Source organism: Colius striatus, chromosome 14 (genome assembly GCF_028858725.1).
Source record: "Colius striatus isolate bColStr4 chromosome 14, bColStr4.1.hap1, whole genome shotgun sequence".
NCBI lineage: Eukaryota > Metazoa > Chordata > Aves > Coliiformes > Coliidae > Colius > Colius striatus.
Genome location: NC_084772.1, coordinates 1,776,277 through 1,790,067, shown reverse-complemented (window position 1 = coordinate 1,790,067; position 13,791 = coordinate 1,776,277). Strand labels below are relative to the sequence as shown.

The following is a 13,791-nucleotide window of genomic DNA, read 5'->3' as shown; positions in this document are numbered from 1 at the left end:
CCTTCCCAGTGTGAGGCTGAGTTATCCCAGGGCAGCATCCTGGGAGGTGGCAGAGGGCAACTCGTACTGCACAGCCCTGGTTGGGGTGAGGATCCATTCCCAGCCCTTCTGCCAACCTGCCCATGCAGACACACTTCTCCTGGCAGCCCCTAGTCAGGAGCACATAATGACCATCACTGTGCTGGAAGGGTCCCTCTTCCCAGTGACCCCAGTGGCACGTCTCTGCTCCACCACCAGCTCCCCAGGCACCTGCTCCCAGCTCCTACACACTTTGGGATGGGGCAATCAAAGCTTCCCACGCCTTGCTATCAACCCCTGCCCCAGCCCTTTGTGGTCTGTGGCCATGAAGAGAGAAGGAGTGCTGAGGTGGGAGTGCTTGCACAGTTCAGTAGCTCTGTTTGGTCTTATCAAGTTGCCAATCTCTCTCTTTCCACTTCACTCTGTTTTGTCATGGAACCTTTTGGTTTTTACTTTTTATGTGTCTTTTTCCCCCCCTTTTCCTCTCTTCTCTTTGTTCACCCCAAAGCCTCACCTTTTTTGGTCTGCTTTTACCTCTGGAGTGTGTTGTACTCCTGTCTGTCTGTGAGAACATCTCCTCAGGTCACCCCTCTTGCTCAGTGCTTTGTCCACTCCTCCATCTCACTTGCCTCCCACGAGTCACTGTCTCCCTGGCAATGTCTGTGCCCTCTTCAGATTCTCTCCTCCCCTTAGGTGCTGATTTGGCTGCTTTGTATAGTTTTGGATGCATTTCTTATGTTCCTGGGTGGGGGGGTTGGTGTTTTCTGGCCTTTAGGGCTCATCTAGTTCTTTCAAGGGACCATGGAGGTGCCTCTGAATCATCTGAGACTTGCAGTAGGGGATTTCCTTGGCAACCAGAGATATTTCTGAGAAGGGAATCTCGAGGGATCTAACTCTGCTTTGTCATTCAGCCCATCCAGAGCACAGTTCTGGTAGAAGTTAGGCAGGCTGCTTGCTCTTGCTGGAAGTGAAGCCTGACCACAGAGTGGTTTGTGAGCAACTAAAGCCGCTGTTGTTGGATAATGGTGTTGTTACTGCTTTAATAAACTACTTTCCTACATAGCTTTGTACAACATCTACCTTTTCTCTCTACCTCCCAGGGAAAGGACCTGAAGTTCCTTACCTATTCACCTGGCTGATACCAGAGGTGCAGCTGTCCAAGAAGAGCAATCAGCATTTCCAAGTAGAGGGGGGCTTGCTTTGTTCTGCACTTTGCAGCCTGTTAATGGTAGAGCAGGTGAGAAACCCCATTGCTGCCTTCTCCTGGTTCACCCCTTCCTAATCCCAGGTGATTGTGATAGGAGTGATGGGGAAGAGCTGGAGTAGATAAACCACAGCCTCTGCTGGGGGGGGGGGGAAGTCCCCTGGTCTTTCTTCTGGGGGCCTCTTTGGAGCTGCTGGGATGGGAGCTTTGACCTTGAGAGAAGCAGCAGTGTCTAAGGTATGAGCTCAGCTAAAATGGAATGTGGTAGGTCCTGGATTTGCCAGAGATTGTGATGTGCCTCTAAGGGAAGATTAAGGGCAGCTCCTCCTTTCCTCCCTGGCACCTCTGGTGGGGGAGCAATCGTGAGACACTTTTGGTTTTGGAGCAGGGCTCTGGTGAGAGTCAGTGATGGGAGAGTGCTGGGGTGGGTGGCAGCTGGGAAGGTGCAGAGCCCATGTTTGGCACCCATCCTCGTGTGCCTCTAGGACAAGATGCAGCCCAGCCACTGGCAGCTTTGTGTGGGAGCAGCTGTGAGATGCTTTTGCTTGTGAAAGCTGGGCTCTGGGGAGAGTTAGTTTTCAGGTGGGAGTGTGTTTGGATGCTCTGGTACGTAGGCAAGCACAGAGCCTCAGCTTTGGGGGAGATTCTGATGTGCTCCTAAGGCCAGATGCTTCTTTCCTTCCTGGAACTTTACTTCTGGGAGCAGTTGTGAGACACTTTCAGTTCTTGAGCTGGGCTCTGCTGAGGGTGAGTGGGTTTGGACTGTAGGAATGTCCTGAGTGCAGTAACTGCAGTGGAGACTCGGATGTGTCTATAAAGGAAGATGAAGGGTGGCCACTTGTTGCTTTCCTGGCACTTCTGATATGGGAATAGACACAGGAGGTTTCTGATCTTGTAGCTGGGCTCTAGTGAGAATCAGTGTGTTGGAAGGTAGCTAGGAAAGCACAGCTACTCACCATGAGGGCAGCAGAGTGCTGCATTTAACACATGCTCAATCACAGCCATGATTCTTCTGCTCTCCTGGGCCTGCAGGTCAGCACAGCTCTAAGGAAAGTGCTCCCCAAAAATGAGCTGGGAAAACAAGTGCTCAGAATCCATGCCTGGGGCAGGAGTCAGGAATCCTAGCTGGAGGTATCTGACCTGGAGAGGCTGTGGAGAAAGCAGGTTCTGGGCAGCCTGGGCCAGAACTCCCTCACCTCAACACCAAAGCTCCTTCTCCTTGTGCTGCAGTGGAACTTTTTGTGTTCCAGGTTGTGCCCTTGTCCTGGCACTGGCCACCACACAAGAAAGACCTTCAGGTATTTAAGTGTTGCTGAGGTGCCCCTGAGCTCAGGCTTCTCCTCCCCAGGCTCAACAGCCCCAGGGCTGCAGCCTTTCCTCCTCACACACATGTTCCAGCCCCTCAGCATCTTGCTGTCCCTGCACTGGCCTCTCTGCAGCAGTTCCCTGTCTCTCTGGAGCTGGAGAGCCCAGAACTGGACACAAGACTCCAGATGAGGCCTCAGCAGGGCAGAGCAGAGGGGCAGCAGAACCTCCTTCAACCTGCCCACACAGCAAGGGATGTGTCTGCTTTGCAAGTGCATTTGGGTGTACAAGCACAAGCTCCTGGGGAGAGCGTGTTGCTCCTGCCCATGAGACAGCCCCATCCTTCCTGGGGTTCAGCCAGCTGCAGCAGCAGCTCAGGGCAGGCAAGCTGCCAGCCCACACCACCCTCCCTCTGCTCTTGTTCCTACAAGCTTTTTCACCCAGAGGAAGCCCTGGGCTGCAGGATCCCCAGTGCAGAGGTACATGCCATGAAGCTAGAGAAAGGCAGGATGGGGTGGGACTGGGCACCCTCTTGTCCCTGGGCATGCCACCCCTCTCCTCAGGGGGTGACCCCCACATGTAGGATGAGGTTCATCCCCCACCCTGGGCAGATGCTTTTCCCTGCTGAAGGAGGTGCAGAGCCCACTCAGGAAACACTACTGGAGTGTTTTCAAGCAGCCCCCCAAGGCACCAGTTCCCACACAGGAGTCACGAGCTGGCAGCAGGACTCACGTCTCCTCCAGCCTCACAGCAATACTCAACTTCCAGTCCAAATTCTTTATTTCCACCCAGTGTCACCACTGGTACAGAAGATAGAAAACATGAGAAAAATAGGGTTGTTTGGTGTCCCTCCCCTCCCCATCCCCTGTCCCTGAAGCGTGTTGGCTATGTACAGGCGCAGCTGAGCGGTTCAGTGGCAGCAGCTGCACTTGCTGCTGCTCGGCTCCTTGCACACACAGCCCTTGGCACAGTTGCTGCAGCTTGCAGGGCAGCAGGAGCAGCAGCCTGGGGGGAAGAGATGAGGAAATTAAGGGGTTAGGGGAAAAGGGATGGGGGGGGAGTCTCATGGGGCAGCAATACCCTGTGGAGTGGGAAACAAATGTAACGTCACCACTCTGCTGGGGTAGGGCTGTGGTCCCCATGGGGCAGCCATTGGGGGTTTCCACAGGGGTCCCACGGGGCAGGGGCACCCCCTGAAAGGGGGGAAGGAAGGGAAAAGGTGGCTTTAGGGCCAGAGGAAGAGGGAGTAATCCCCATGGGGGTTCTACAGGGCAGGGGCACCCATATGAAGGGGAGTGGGAGAGATCTCCAGGGGAAGAAGGAGCTCTGTGAGGGTTCTATGGGGCAAGGACACATCCCCATCCCCCCCCAAAAAAGGGAAATGAGGTGGAAGGGGATCTCCAGAGGCTGTGGAAGAGGGAAGAATCCCTATGGGGGTCCTACAGAGGTTCTATGGGGCAAAGGCAGCCTCCCCCTAAAGGGGAATGAGGTGGAGGGATCTCCAGAGGCTGTGGAAGAGGGAAGAATCCCTATGGGGGTCCTCCAGAGTGAGGGAACCTTCCCCCAGAGGGGAAAGGGGTGAGGTCTCCAGGGGCAGGGGAACAGGGAAGGATCCCCACGGGGGTCTTACAAGGCATGGGCACCTCCTCAAAGGGGAACAGGGGGGTCTCCAGGGTCAAGGGAAGAGGGAAAGATCCCCCAGGGGAGTCCTACAGGGCAGGGCCACCCCCCTAAAGCGGTGGAGGGGTGTTCTCCATAGAGGGTCCTACAGGGCAAAGGGGTTTCTCCATGGGGCAAGCGTTGGGAGGTCCCCACGAGGGTCTGAGGAGGGGCTCCTCTGCGGGACAGGAGGTGCCCGCGAGGGTCCAGGCGGGCAAGGCAGCCCCCCGGGGAAAGGCTGGGGGTACCCCAGGGGCAAAGGCTGGGCTCCCCCTACTCACTCTTGCGGCAGCTCCGGCAGCGGCAGTTCTTGCACTTGCAGGAGCCGGCGCAGGAGCAGGAGTCACCTGCGGAGGGAGCGCGGGGGTGAGCGCGGGGGTGAGCGCGGCCGCCAGCCGGGACGCAGCCGCAGGACCCCGCGGGGCAGAGCCGGGCGCGGGGGGACTCACCGGCCGCACACGTGCAGTCCTGGGGGTCCATGGCGAGGCTCGGCGAGGCTCCGGTGGGCTCGGTGAAGGTCGCTGAGGCACGGCTGGGTGAAGCTCGCAGCGCTACGGAGCAGCCCCGGACGGTCGGTACTTATGCGGTGCAGGCGCGGGGCGGTGCTGGGCGCTGCGCACGGCGGGGCGGGACCGTGCTCAGCATCGGGCCGTGCTCACCCCGGGGCCGTGCCCAGCGCCGGGCCGTGCTCACCCCGGGGGCGGTGCCGTGGGGCCGTGCTCACCCGGGGGCCGTGCCCAGCGCCGGGCCGTGCTCACCCCGGGGGCGGTGCCGTGGCGCCGTGCTCACCCCGGGGACCGTGCCCAGCATCGGGCTGTGCTCCCCCCGGGGCCGTGTCCAGCATCGGGCCGTGCTCACCCCAGGGCCGTGCCCAGCATCGGGCCGTGCTCCCCCCGGGACCGTGCCCAGCATCGGGCCGTGCTCACCCCGGGACCGTGCCCAGCATCGGGCCGTGCTCACCCCGGGACCGTGCCCAGCATCGGGCTGTGCTCACCCCGGAGGCGGTGCCCAGCATCGGGCTGTGTTCACCCCAGGGCCGTGCCCAGCATCGGGCTGTGCTCACCCCGGGGCCGTGCCCAGCATCGGGCCGTGCTCACCCCGGGGGCGGTGCCGTGGGGCCGTGCTCACCCCGGGGGCCGTGCCCAGCATCGGGCCGTGCTCAGCCCGGAGGCGGTGCCGTGGGGCCGTGCTCAGCCCGAGGCTGTGCCGTGCTCACCCCGGGGGCGGTGCCTTGGTGCCGTGTTCACCCGGAGCCGTGCCGTGCTCACCCCTGGTCGTTGCCCTGCCCGCTGCCTGCCCCCCACCCCCTCCCCACAACCGCGCTGCGGCTTCCAGCTCGCTTTGGGGGGTTCATGGAATCGCACCAGCGCCTCTTTCTGCCAGCACCGTACCCAGCCGGGGTGCTGCGTCTCGGGAGAAGCAGGATGCTCGGAAATGTCGAGGTTGGGAGTGACAGCGCTGGCAGGGCACTGTCACCAGCTGCCGCACGTGTGGGCCAGCCCTGCGGTGCCCCCTGCCCGTCCCCGCGCTGGGGTACGGCTGTGCCCCCCCATACACACTTAGGGAGGCCGTGGGGTGCACATCATGCTCCCCAGAGACAGGACAGTCTCAGCTTTGTGTCAGAGAGTGAGGTGGTCCTGAGCAAGTCTCCTTGGCGCTGGCATGTTGGGTTCCCCCCTCCCCCGGGGTGCAGCACGGGTGTGTGGCACAGGCTGCTGGGAATCACACCTTCCACCATCCCACTCGTGCCCACGGCCAGTTTGGCACCTGGCACGGTGACTGGACCAGGGACAGGCCACCGCCGTGCCCGGTGCTCTGGGTGGTTGGTTGTGTTTTGCTCCAAACAGGGCGAGCCTGGGCACGGAGCGGGGGGGCAACCCCTGGAGTGCCCAGGCCAGCGGGTGCTGGGACGGGGAGCAGCTCGGTGGCCCCGGGACGTTGTGCCAGGGAACAGCTTGTACTTGTTTGCAAAAGAAACCACCACGATGGGGTTGTTTTCTTCCTGGCAGTGCCGTGAAGGCAGAAACGAGAGCGGGTCAATAGGTGGGTATGCCAGCGGGCACTGCGCTCGCTGCCAGCCGAGCGGGAACGGAGAAGCGAAATCACGGGGCACGTGTGGTCTCAGGGCACAGAAACACGGCTTGTGAAATCGGCTCCCGAACGGCCCGCGTCAGTGTGAGCGGGAAAGGGCAGCGCGACACATCCCCCTCCATCCCCCTCCGTCCCCCTCCGTCCCCCTCCATCCCCCTCCATCCCCCTCCATCCCCCTCCGTCCCCCTCCATCCCCCTCCATCCCCCTCCATCCCCCCCCATCCCCCCCCCCGGAGCGTGCGTGGAGCTGCAACGGGAAAAGAGCTCGGAAAAGGTCCCGTTTCCCAATCGGGGCATTTCCACCGAATGAGGTCACCCCGCAGCACAACGGGGAGGGACGAGCCGTGTCTCGCTTCACCCAGTTGTAGGGTTGCCAAAATGCCCGGGTGCAGGGCACGTGCTGGACATCAGCAGGGAGAGGGGACCAAGGGGAGACGGTTCCTGTATCGCTGCTGGTGCCCTGATTTCCCGGGGCTGGCAGGGAGCAGTTCATCCCGAGGCTGTGCCCATGGAAGAAGAGTTCCAGCTCTGATTTTATAGCAGCCACAAAGCCAGAAGAGGAACCGCAGCTTGGGGCTGGGCTGCCAGGACCCCTGTCTGCTTCCCCACCCCTCACACAGCATCTGATAGCTGCTCTCCTTCAGCCCGGGGATAAATCCCATTAACACCCTCTCCTTCATGCTTGTTGTGGCCTCACCAACGATGTTTTTTGCATGGTTGGCACTTTAATCTCCTTGGGCAGGAAGGAATGAAGATAACCCTGCTGTTTGCAGAATGGAAGCGAATTGGAAGCTGCAGAGCTGGTGCTGCACTCTGCCTGTGGCATGCCTGCCCTGCCCTACATTCAGCTGGCACAGGGACAGGCTTCACACTCCTCAGACGTGTGGGGTAATGGGGACATCTCAGGGGATGCCCTGGAGGAAGAGACCTCCTGGAGCAAGGAGGTATTCCCTGGGCACCACGAGTGGGCAGTGGTGCACTTAGCCATGGCTGAGCCCTGGCAGCAGTGGCTGGATGGGTCAGGGAAGGTTTTGCAGCTAAGAAGAGTCCATGAAAGGCTGTGTTTAGGGAGTCTGGGGACAGGCAGGACCCCTGACATGTCCTGGGGAGCAGCACAGTGCCACATGGCTCCTGGGGTGCAGCATCCTGGCAGTGGTAAGGCAGTGCTTGGGCAGGGTGAGTATTACACCCTGGCACAGGCATTGCAAGCTATTATGGGCATCACACCCTGGCACAGGCATCATAACCCCTCACAGACATCCTGCTGTGGGCATTGCAAGCTGGTGTGGGCATCACAACCCATCATGGGCATGTAGGTTACCTGGAGCTCCCCACAGAAGAGCCCTGCCAGGCTGGCAGGGGTGATGGGGAAGAAGCAGGGTGGTTCTTCCAGACAGTTGAACTAAACTGCCAGGAGGAAAAACCCCCAAAACCTGTTTCCCTGCTGCCCTACCTGCCCTGGAAACAACACCTCTGGAAATGGGCAGGGCTGGTGGAGGTTTGTAATAATGAGCTGCTCTTAGCCCTGAGGGGTTTTGGTGGAGGAGAAAGTATGGGATTTACCCTCAGGTAACAACAGGGAGGGGGAAAAAAACCCCACTCCAAACTAGAAATTACCTTGATGTTACAGGGAAAGTGTTAAAACAAGAGTCAGGGTGGCTGGTAGGGAGGGCAGAGCCAAGTTTGGGAGAAAGGAGCAGAAATAAGCAGCTCTTTGCTATAGCTGCCCTCTCACTCCCCAGGGAACTCCCCCCATCCAACACAAGTGCCAGGCTCCTTATAGACCTTTATATACACATATCACTTTATTTAGGTAGCTTATTACATGGCACAAGTGGCAAATACTAAAGATATCTGAACACACATATATAAAAAAACACAAGAGCCGACAGACACAATAAGGTTATTCTTCTTCAGCCCCCCGAGGTGCAGCAGCCCCCGAGCTGCAGCTGGGGGAACCTATTTGCAGCAGCTGCACTTGGCAGAGGGGGGACCCTTGCAGACGCAGCCCTGGGCACACTTGGCACAGCCTGCCGGGCAGCAGGAGCAGCAGCCTGTGGGAGGGGAGAAAAAGAAGTGGGTAAGTCGGGGATGGTCTCAGAGGGGCCTCAGGGTGGGGGTTGGGGATGGGAGCGGGTGTCCCGCTGGGGGAGGCTGGTTTGGAGAGCTCCCATCGCCCCCTGCATCCTCCCCTTTCAGCAGCATCCCCATCCCCGGCGGCGGCTCCCGGGGTGTTTGTGCACCCAAGGCCGGCGCTGAGGAGGCAGCAGGAGGGTGCGGGACCCCCAGAGGCTCGTCCCCCCGCCCCTGTCCGTGCAAACCCTTTGTCCCGCACAGCTCTGCCCGGGGGTGACGGCATCAGGAGCAGCCGGAAGAAATCCCGGTGCGGGTTTCCTCCCGGGGCATCCCCTTGCGCTGAGCGTGGAGGGGCATTCACGCCAGGAGTAAGCTCAGCTCTGGCAATGCTGAGCCTGATTTGCCTCCGGGGATGTGTAGTGAAGACCCCTACGAGTGTCTCTGTCCCCCCCGCTCCCGTCCCCACCGTGGGGCTCGGGCTCCACCCCCCCGGTACCTTTTTTGCAGGATGTGCATTTGCAGTTTTTGCATTTGCAGTTGTCCCCGCAGGTGCAGGTGCCGCCTAAAACACAGAGAAAAAGCGGTGAGAAGGGGTGATGAGAGGGGATTCCTCCATGCCCGGAGCTCAGCGGGGATGCTCCGGGCCGGGGGCTGCGGGGACAGCGTCGCCCACCCGCCCTCGGGCAACGGCGGCCGGGGCTGATGCTTCGGCAGCGCCCGGCGGGAAGGTCACGGCGTTCCCGGCCGCTTCCCGGGGAGATGCCGCAGGAATGACACCGCAAGGCCGGCAGCGGGTATCGGCAGCGGCTGTCAGTCTGTCGGTCGGCAGCCGGGCTGGCCGCGGTGGCCCCGCCGGGACGGAGCGCTCGGCTTACCGGTGGCACAAGGGCAGTCTTGCGAGTCCATGTCTGGCTGGGCTGGATGCCGGCTGTCGGATGCGTCGGGCGATGGAAAGAGAGGCTTTGGCGGGACTCGCAACCGCCTCCTATTTATCCTTGGCCGAGCGAGACCGAGTGCAAAACCTCCGCCCTCGCAGCCTGCGCACGGCTCAGCCCGGCTCCTGCCCCGGGCGCTGCTGATTCACTGCCCGGGCGGCTGGGCAGGACCTGGGGCTCCCACGTCCCCCCTCCCCGGCGTGTCGGTGGCAGCAGGGACGGCTGTCTGGGTGACCACTACTCTGTGCTGAGGCGCTGGGGGGAGGCAGGGAGGGCTGAGAACGGCCGTCTCTCATCACACAGATGGCACCTGCCTCGGCAGTGCTGCTCGGCTCTGAGGGGCTGGGGGGGTGCACCCGGTGAGGCCCCCACAACCCAGCCCTTTGCCAAAATCAATCCTGGAATGGGGTTGGAAGGGACCTCTAGAGAGCATCAACCCACTGCTAAAGCAGGCTCATGTGCCTGGCCCCCAGATGTCTTGGAGCTGGAGTGATCCCAGGGCTGCCACCACTGCCAAGAGCTCCTAACCCCCTCCTCCCAGAGCTGACACGGGGAGGTGATGAGGAGGGGGCACAGCAGAGTGAGAGGGATGCAATCTCATCCCAGACCCCATCCCATGGCCCTGACACCCTCCCCTCAAGCAGGAGCAGCAACGAGATGGACTGGCCTGGCCAGAGCCTGCTGTGCCCTCCCAGTGCCCCAGGACGGCGGCACCCACGTCGCCTTGGCGCTGCACATGGCACCTCGGGGCCCTGTCTCCTTCCTGGCTGCAGAGCTCCAGCCCACTCATCTGAATTAATGTCTGTGCACCACGAGGAGGGTGGCAGGGGAGGAAGGTGGTGGGCAAGGTGCCATCACCCTGGTCAACTCCTCCAGCAGGTTTTACCCACCCACTCGAAAGAGCAGCGAGGGTTTGAGGGGGAAGGCGTGAAAAACAAATGATGCTTTCTGAGATGTTGAGGGTGAGGAGGGACAGCCCCATGGCCAGGAGGCACTGCCAGCCTTGAAGCATCCTTCCTGTCACCCCTGGGGTTTCTGTGTGCTCCCCAGTGTCGGTGGTACCCCATCCTGGATGCCTCGTGCTCTGAAAGTCCTTTGCTTTGGGGTTTTCCCCTGGGCTGAGCCTGTGGTGCCTGGCTAAAGGGGGTTGTGGCAGCCGCTGCTAATCCAGCTCAAACAGTGGGCCAGAGAGTATTTTTACCAGCCAGCTGTCTGGGCATGTTGAGAGCTTGTTGGGTGACCTGGCAGGGAGCGGTGCCAGCGCCTCGACTCGGCGTCTCCTCAGCCCAGCCCGGCCAGGGTGGCAAATGGGTGGGTGCAAACCTGAGGGGAGCAGAGCCGAGGGGCCCCTTCTCTTCCCCAGCCCAGCAGTGGCTCCAGGGTGCCTGTTGTGCCAGCCCTGCGGTCCTGTGAGTGTCACCTGCTGCTGATGCACCAGGCTGTGATGGCAGGGGATGATGCCAGCCACCAGGCACGTGCCAAAGGTGTCAGTTGCTCCCATGGGAATCACAAACATGCTGGGGAACACGTGTGCAAGGGGCTCTGGCTGCAATGCCCTGTGCTGTGCGTGTCACAGCAGAGCAGAGCCATCTCCTCAGGGTCCCACACATGCTCTGCTCCTGCAATAACCACTCCTGCAGCCCAGGGAAGTGCTTCCAGCCACACACTGATGTGGAACACCAGTCATGGAACCATTTTGGTTGGAAAAGCCCTTGGAGCTGCTGGAGCCCAACCCTTCCCCTCACACTGCCAAGCCCATCAGTAGCCCCTGGCCCTCAGCACCTCAGCTATGTGTCTGTGCAGTCTCTGCCATGAAAGGACAAGGTGGAGGAAAAGCTCTCCAGCACCTATTCCCATCTCAGATTCCAGCCCTTTTCCCCTTCCTTCCTTCCTTCCTTCCTTCCTTCCTTCCTTCCTTCCTTCCTTCCTTCCTTCCCACCTTCCAGGAGATGCAGAACTGGGGGTCAGGGCTCTGGGAGGTTTTGTATTGCTCCTGATCCACTCTGTAACTTGGGATGGGGCTGGAGCAGTGGGTTGTCAATTGGACACACATCAACCAGGCCACCTCTGGGACCAGCCTGTAAGTGAGGTGATGAGCTGCAGAGCTGAGACTCCAGGGAGACCTTCTTGCTGCTCAGCCTCCCCTTACCCTCCATTACCAGAGCCTGCAAGCCCCAGTTTGCTGTCTGCCCCTGCCCTGGGGGTTCCCCATCATCAATAAGCCCCTGGAGCCGAGCAGAACAGGCGGCTTCCCCGCTCTCCAGCCTTGCCATGCCAGAGCTGTGCCCCTTGGCACTGTGTCCCCTGCGTGGGATCCCAGTCTCTGCCCCCAGGCACATCCGTGGCAATCACCCCGAGATTGTTGTGCTAATTAAGGCGGGTGACTCAGGGGGTGATGATCAGCCGCTGCTCCCGGCAGAGATGACGCTCGCCCGAGGGATGCCGGTGGCTGAGCCGGGGTGATGCTTCTGCAGGGCACGGTGGGGATGGGGCTCCCTGGAAAAGAGTGGAAGGAGGGGAACAACCTTCAGGAAAACGCAGCAGAGTCACCTGTCCCTGACACAGGCATCTGTGGGGCAACCAGAGCCCATGGCCGAAAGGCACGGGCTGGTGCTGGGGCTGCTGCCTCGACTGGCAGGGACTCAAGGCTGGTGCCAGGCAGGCGAGGAGGAAGGAGCAGCAGCCAGCTCCCAAGGAGGCAACCTGGCACAGGTCTGCCCGACTCCCCAGGCAGGGATGAGCAGCCCCAGTCACCCACGTTCGGGCTGCAGCACATGGTGCCCCTGCTCCTGCCTTTTCCTGCAGCCAGCCCCCGTTGCTCAGGGCACCCCACAGCTCCCCTTCTCCCATCTCTGAGGGCATGTGTCTCCCCAGAGCACTCTCTCTGGGCTTGTTGTCCCCTCCTGAGCAGTGACAGATTCGACCTCCCTTTTGCCCACATACAACCTACTATGCAGCCACAGGGCTCCTCCAGCAAAGCACCACGGCTCAGGTTGGTACAGACCATGGGCAGGGATGCCAGGGAGCTGTGAAACCCCCTGGGTACAGTGTGGAGACCCTGGGGGACAGTCTCTGGGTGTGCACTGCTCCTCACCATTGCCTGCTGCTTGCCAGGCAAGGGTGTTGATGGCCCATGGCACCCTGGCTGTGCAGGACACCCAGGGGTGCCCCTGATAGCCAGGGCAGCTCAGCTGTACCCGCTCCAGCTGCCTGTTGCTGTTGGCCCTTGGGCAGGAGAATGACAGGCTGAGCTGGTGGAGGTGCAAGGAGCCAGAACCCACCTGGGACCAGCCTTTCAAACTGAAATAGGGAAAATGAGTGGGCTATACATCTCAACCTAGCACCCAGGAAACAGCCAGCACCCTGGAAGTGCTGAAAGGAGCAGGAAGCCCTGGGAGCCATCGCTGCTTAGAAAGCAGGCCGGGGTTTTATTGCCTGAGTGTCTCAGGTTATGATTTGCTGATGATAAACAAGTGTTTAAAACATGGGAAATAGGTGCTGACGTCGTTTTGTTTTGCCAGCTCTCACCAGCCCTTTGGCAGAGGAGGAAGAGGATGAATCACTCCTGGCCTGCTCAGGGAAGCTGTGCCCAACTGCTTCTGGTGCACACAGGCAAAGCCTTGGAAACCATTTGAGAGTGAAACTGGATCAGTGGGGTGACCTCATGGCACGGAGGCTCCTTTCTGTTTTTCCTCAGAAAACGGTGAGCAAAGGCTTGTTCTGGTCTCAGTGACTGATGTGAGCTGAGCCCCTCATCTGCTGTCTCTCCTCACTCCTTCCCCAGGAGCCTCCTGCTTTCCTGCCTGTGCCTGGACTGCACCTTTGGGAAAGCAGATCCCAGGTGGTGCTTCTCAGCCACCAGCAAAGACATGGCAAATGTCTGGGACAGTGGGCTTTGCTGGCCCATGGTCACATCTGTAGCAACAGAGTCACAGAACCAGACAATTGCTTTGGCTGGAAAAGCCCTTGAAGCTCATTTGGTCCAGGCACTGCCCTCACCCTGCCCAGCCCAGCACTGACCCACAGCCCTCAGCACCTCAGCTCCAGGGCTTTGGGATCCCTCCAGGGCTGGGCACTGCCCCAGCTCCCTGGGCAGTCTGGCACAGGGCTCACACCTCTCTCAGGGAAACAGTTCTGCCTCAGCTCCCATCTAAACCTCTCCTGGGGCAACCTGAGCGTCCTGGCCTTTGTTACTGGGGAGCAGAGCCTGACCCCCAGCTCCCTGCAGCCTCCTGTCAGGGAGTGTCAGAGAGGGCTCCTGTCTGCCCTCAGGCTCCTCTTCTCCAGGCTCAACACCCCCATTCCCTCAGCCCCTCCCCAGCCCCTTGTGCTCCAGCCCCTTCCCCAGCTCTGTGCCCGGCTCTGGCCACGCTGCAGCCCCTCAGTGCCCTTCTCGTATTCAAGGTGCTCAAAACTGAACACAGTCTTCGAGGTGCAGCTTCACCAGTGCCAAGTACAGGTGCAGAAACTCCCTTTGGCGAGGGCCCGCTGGCAGTGGGAAGG

The 13,791-nt window shown here is 60.5% G+C and overlaps 1 protein-coding gene across 1 annotated transcript; it reads right to left on the bottom strand.

Annotated features, from left to right (window-relative positions):
• Positions 1–3,289: 3,289 nt before the first annotated feature.
• LOC133626729 (metallothionein-2) lies at positions 3,290–4,891 on the bottom strand. Its single transcript, XM_062007596.1, has 3 exons — positions 4,636–4,891; positions 4,468–4,533; positions 3,290–3,532 (listed from the first exon to the last, which is right to left on the bottom strand). The coding sequence occupies exons 1-3, from the start codon at positions 4,664–4,666 to the stop codon at positions 3,438–3,440; spliced, it is 192 nt and encodes a 63-aa protein (XP_061863580.1). The 5' UTR covers positions 4,667–4,891; the 3' UTR covers positions 3,290–3,437.
• Positions 4,892–13,791: the final 8,900 nt, after the last annotated feature.